General features: G+C 33.1%; 1 protein-coding gene across 1 annotated transcript; it reads right to left on the bottom strand.

Annotated features, from left to right (window-relative positions):
- Positions 1–1,400: 1,400 nt before the first annotated feature.
- Positions 1,401–2,345, bottom strand: LOC141509335 (olfactory receptor 2AJ1-like). Its single transcript, XM_074218799.1, has one exon. The coding sequence runs from the start codon at positions 2,343–2,345 to the stop codon at positions 1,401–1,403; it is 945 nt and encodes a 314-aa protein (XP_074074900.1).
- Positions 2,346–5,692: the final 3,347 nt, after the last annotated feature.

Raw genomic sequence — 5,692 nt, 5'->3', positions numbered from 1 at the left:
GTATTGTGTAGATTATGAAGTATTAATGATACATCATACACAAAAAAATCATAGCATCATAGCACAAAATGTCATGGGAGGGTTATATATCAAATCAATAGAAAGATGAACTAACACATCAACCAATAATACAGAATCTAAGAAAGTTGATTTAATGAGGAGGATGCCTAATCACTTTGGATTTAGTATCAATCACTGATTATAGAACTCTGAACTACAGATGGTGAGACCACTTGTACAATTAGAGGAACCTAGGTAGAGGGCTTCCACTCTTGTTTTTTACTTCTCTTGGTGACAAATCTCTTAAAACAGAGATGAGTCAAATACATGAAATCTTTCATTTTATTTTTGTAGTTGTGGTCCAAGGAAGTGGCCCTCTTTTGACCAATTATTCCAGATATATAATTTGTGCCATATCCTCTGGCCTAACCCAATAAGTAACCTATCCAACTCAGGACTATTTTATATAGTGGAGCTGCCCCATGCTTTACCCAATCTATGATTTCCCGGTAAATGTGACATTTTGGGTCTTTTAGAACAAGGTCTATGCACATTTGGATATCAAATCCTATGAAAATAAGGTCCCATATAAAGAAGACATCTCAGAATGTGAATAATATCAGAGATTCATTTCATTAAAGGATACCATGGATCCTTTAATAAAATAGAATTTATTCAAAACTCTTAGTCTCTTTTATGGTAGGAACAACAGTTTTGTCTTTGTTATTCTTGTTAATTTTATTCAGTGTTTCAAAGGGACAATTTAAGATCATCTGCAACTTTACATTCACAAGTGACATTTTCTTTTTTCAGTTAAAGAGAGTAATTTGTGTTTGTTTGTGTGTGTGTGTGTGTATGTGTATACGCGCATGTGTGTGTATGTGTGTGTTTTTGTGGGTGTTTCTGAGAGTAAACTTTGCTAAGCATGGAGAAGTTGGATTCCAAATAGTCTTTCAGTGAGGAATTCTTTAACCATATTAATATCTGATACCGGGGAAAATGTAGTGTGATAGTAACTTTAATAGAGCTATTGTGATTAAATATTTTGCCAAAAATCACAAAATTTTAAACCATACATAAATATTATTTTACTGTTTGGTTGCTATCATGTACATATGAGATTTTTGTCTCATAGAGGAACACCAATAAATAACACCATTTCTGTAATAAATTAAGCCCTAATTCATGATATACATTCAACAAAATAAATAGTATCCCAATAGAATTTCCTTGGAGAGACAAATATGTAAGTTGGTTGACATTATTTTGTAGAATATTAATGGCAGTCAGAGGCATCATTTTCAGTTCCATCTCCCCAAATGCTTTAAGGCTACATGCTATAATTTCGGCAGATTTCTAATAGGACAACCTTAGGCACTGAATCTAATTTTAAATAAATATTATTTTTTTTGCATAAGTGTCTTTCCTAAAACCTTCTTCATGGCACATAAAACATCTTTATTTCTGAGGCTGTAGATAATAGGATTGAACATGGGAGTGACAATGGTATATGCAATTGCTAAGACCTTATCCTGACCTGGAGTATGATAAGATTTTGGTCTCAGGTATGTAAAGATAGATGGACCATAGAATATGACAACTACAGCGAGGTGGGAGGAACAGGTGGAGAAAGCTTTTTTCTGGGCTTCCTTAGATTTCATGTGAAGCACAGTGTGGAGAATCTGACCATAAGAGGCAAGGATAATGCAAAAGGGAATTAGGAGGAACAATATAGCACTCACATGGAGTCCTCCTTCATACTGTGATGTGTCAATACAGGAGAGTTTCAACAGGGCTGGGATTTCACAGAAAAAATGATCAATGACCCTTGTACCACAATAAGGGAGGAACATTACATAAAGTACATGAATTGCAGAGTTGATTGCTCCCCCAATCCAGCAGCTAGCAGACACAAAGACACTGATTCGAAGGTTCATGAGAATGGGATAATGCAATGGGTGGCAGATGGCTACATAACGATCATAGGACATGGCCACAAGAATAAGGCATTGAGCACACACAAACATGACAGAGAGGAAGATCTGGAACCCACAACCTGCAAAGGTAATGGATTTCCTGCCTGATATGAAGTTACTTGCCATTTTTGGAACGATGTTAGAGATGTGCAAGATATCTGTAAAAGAGAGATGACTGAGGAAGAAGTACATAGGAGTATGGAGCTGGATATCAAGGCAGATGAGGAGAATCAAGACTATGTTTCCCATAATTGCCACCATGAAAATGATGAGAATAAGTGTTAAAAATAGCAATCCATATTGGTTTGGATCCAATAATCCTAATAGGATGAAATCTCTAGCAAAAGTCTGATTTTTTTCCTTCCACATCAAGATTATTTCACTTTTCCCCCTAACGTCCAGAAGACAAGTTTTAAAAAAGTTAGAAAACTGGAATAAAACAAAGCTTAGGACTGAATTATTGGCTACAGAAGGATGATTATTTTTTTAAAAAAAGCAATTCAAATGGAAAGAAATTAATTAAATATATTACTTTAATTTACTGAGTCCTTAGGATGATAAAGTTCTTGATTGACATGCTGAAAATAAAAATTCACTCATCTGGGTAGTTCTACATTCATGTTCCTTTCCTAGTTGATGTCTCAGCTTGATGGACAATCAGGAAGTTGATTCAGCATCTCAAACGCCTTGTCTTTCCTCTGAGATGAATAGCAAGCAATATTTTCCAATGCAATGAAGATATCAAAAATTAATAGAACTTAAGGGAAAAATTGTTTCTTGGTAAAATATGCAAATAAATAAGATTCAGAAGTATAAATTTCCCTAAATATATCAAAGACTGTTTATACATAATCATCATCATCATCATCTCTATCATCCCTATTGTTATTATTTTGAACAAATTGGTAAAAAAAATTGGACTGGAATTAATTGATTTTTTATATGCAAATAAAGAATAAGAAAAATCATTGATCTCATTTTTTAAGTATAATTTCTTCTTTATATCTGTTTCTACCCAATTTTGTTTTTCAATCACTCTATCATTTATAACTCAGACCCAATCTTTCTTTCAAACTACCTTAGTAATGATGTTCATTTTAAGAATATTTATAACATTTTCACACAGCACACACACACACACATATATATAAACATACACATATACACAGATGTGTATTGTATGTATGGTTTTGTGTATATATGCATACACACATATACATATATAATAAAGATTAAGTGATATAATTATATAAAATATACAAAATTATAACAAATATGAAAATTTTAAACATATATAATTTTGTTACCAATAACAGGAAGGTGATTCATAACCTGACCATTTTGTTTCACTTGGAATTATCCTTAGTTTCCTTGGTAAAATATTCTAGGGGGAAAGCCATGCTCTTTTTCCTTTTGAAATATAATATTCTAAGGCCTACAATCTTTTCTAAAAGAATAAGTCTTGTGAATTTCATACTATATTTCTACAGTATTTAATTGTATTTTCTTGCTGTTTATAATGATTTCTCCCTAGTTTAGGAGCTTGAAATGTGACTATGACTTTCCTGCAAGTTTTGTCCCAGGATCTCTTTCAGCTTGAGAATGAGAGATTTTTTTGTTGTAATTTCTACTTTAATCACTTATTCTAAAATCTCAGGGTAATTTTGTTAGAAATATATAGTATTATTTTCTCTAGAATTTTTTTAAAATTAAATTAAAGATAGTCTAACAATTGTGTATTATCTTTCAATTTATCTGTCCTCCATATCAATTGCTTTTCTAATGAATGGCTTCAGATTCTCTTCCACTTTCTTATAGTATTATTATTTCTTGATATCTTAGAATGTCATTTCATTACTCTTGCCCAATTCCAATTTTCAAGGAATTGCTTTTCCCTAATTTTTCATCAATATCTCATTTGAGATTTTTGAATTTATTTTTTAAAATTATCAGTTTTGGTGGGGGGGGGAGTCTTTTGCCATTTGCATATCTTCTTTTGAATATGAATTCAGATCTTTTACACTAAAGAAGTTATTTATGATTTGGTTATTTTTCTTTTGCTTACTCATTTTCCTTTTCTTTTGTTTTATGTTTTAATAGCTTGTTATTATAATCAGGTTTTGACTCAAAGTTGTGAATCATGCTGTCTTAAGTCCTCCTTACAATCATTTTCTGAATTTTGTCATGGAAATCAAATTCAAGGACTCTTCGCCTTCCCCAGCAATTTTATCCCACAGTTACACTGTACCCCAGATTGTCTTGTTCCCGCTGGTACTATATTCAATAGATAGTTGCTCCTTCTTCCTCATTAACATACAGAGTCCAGGATCACTATTGGCCACTATTGCTACTTCTGGCTTAAAGGAATAATGTACAGAGGGTTGAAAATGGAAGAGACATCATTCAATTTTCTCCCACTCAGTCCTGATCAGCAATTTCTTAGCTGAGAACATTTGAAAGCTCCTGAGGTTTTGAGGTAAAAGTTCAAGATGAAAATTTCTTGAAGCCTTGATGGAAGTGAAATGTCTTTAGGTCTAATCTGCTTCTCAATGGAGCTATCCTTAGGGCCTACTCTGTTAATTCACTGGAATTTTCCTGGAGAAAGCTACATTTCATTTAGAACCTCAGCCCCAGGTAATGCTGTATTTTGTGAGGTCCTCTCATGTCATCTTAGGAAGAAAATTCTTATACTCCTTTATTTTTGTTGCTTTACATTCAATTCTTGGTGAATTTCAGTCTGTGCAGGAAATCTGGAGCTCTACCATACCATCTTCTCATAATGGTCCCCCTCCTTTCTTGTCATCATCATCATCATCATCATCATCACCATCATCATCATAATTACCATCACCATCAACACATCATTGTTCTCTTTGTCAACATCATCATTATTATCATCTTAGCATCAATACTGTCATTTTTTTAACACCTTAAAATCTTCAAACTATAATTGATCTCAGAACCATGTAGAAACAATAATTAATCTAAGGATAATTATTATCTTTTTCAGTTAAGGAAACTGGGGAGAATAAAATTTAAATGCCTTGTTCCCATCACATGGATAAGAAATGACAAATGAAGCATCTCAATACTAATCTTCCTGAAGACAATTCTATATTTCATCACTTAACAAACACAAGAAGAAAGGAGAATAACTAATCCAGAAGTAAGGATACATTGAGTGGCATGTTGACCTACAGTTTAAATATAATATTATCAATGATCTATTCTATTTTAATTTATTTTGGCAAGTATTTTCCAGTAACATTTTAATTTAGTTTGGATTGCAATTTTTGAGTAACCTGAGGTTGTGGGCCATGGCTTAACTTCTCTGTTCTAAATTATGACTCCTCTCACATAAGGATTAAAATAAACAATGAGATGGCTATGTTGTCCTATTCTGACCTCTTTGAAAGTTAACGTTAGATGCAATTTGGAAATATGGTAGAGTAAGTAGGTCAGTAATTTCTAGGTTTTCCAGATTTCCTTCTCAAATGGACAGAAAATCTCCATGAAATGAATTAAGAGCAACAAAATAAAGGGATAAAACAGGTATCCTCTTAAGACATCTGGAGAAGACCTTAGAGAAGGCTCCAAAGGATGAGGTTTGGCCTGAGTGAAGTGTGAACACCTCCAGGTTCCATTTAATCAGTAAACAGAAGGCCCTGTGAAGGAAGCAGACCAGGTCTCAAGAAATTTCACCTTTTGTGCAATGT

Source organism: Macrotis lagotis, chromosome 1 (assembly GCF_037893015.1).
Source record: "Macrotis lagotis isolate mMagLag1 chromosome 1, bilby.v1.9.chrom.fasta, whole genome shotgun sequence".
NCBI classification, from domain to species: Eukaryota; Metazoa; Chordata; class Mammalia; order Peramelemorphia; family Peramelidae; genus Macrotis; species Macrotis lagotis.
This window is presented reverse-complemented; position numbering and strand designations above follow the sequence as displayed.

Bases quoted from the DNA above. Each gene is read 5' to 3' on its own strand.
- LOC141509335 (XM_074218799.1), bottom strand. From the start codon at position 2,345: ATGTGGAAGGAAAAAAATCAGACTTTTGCTAGAGATTTCATCCTATTA.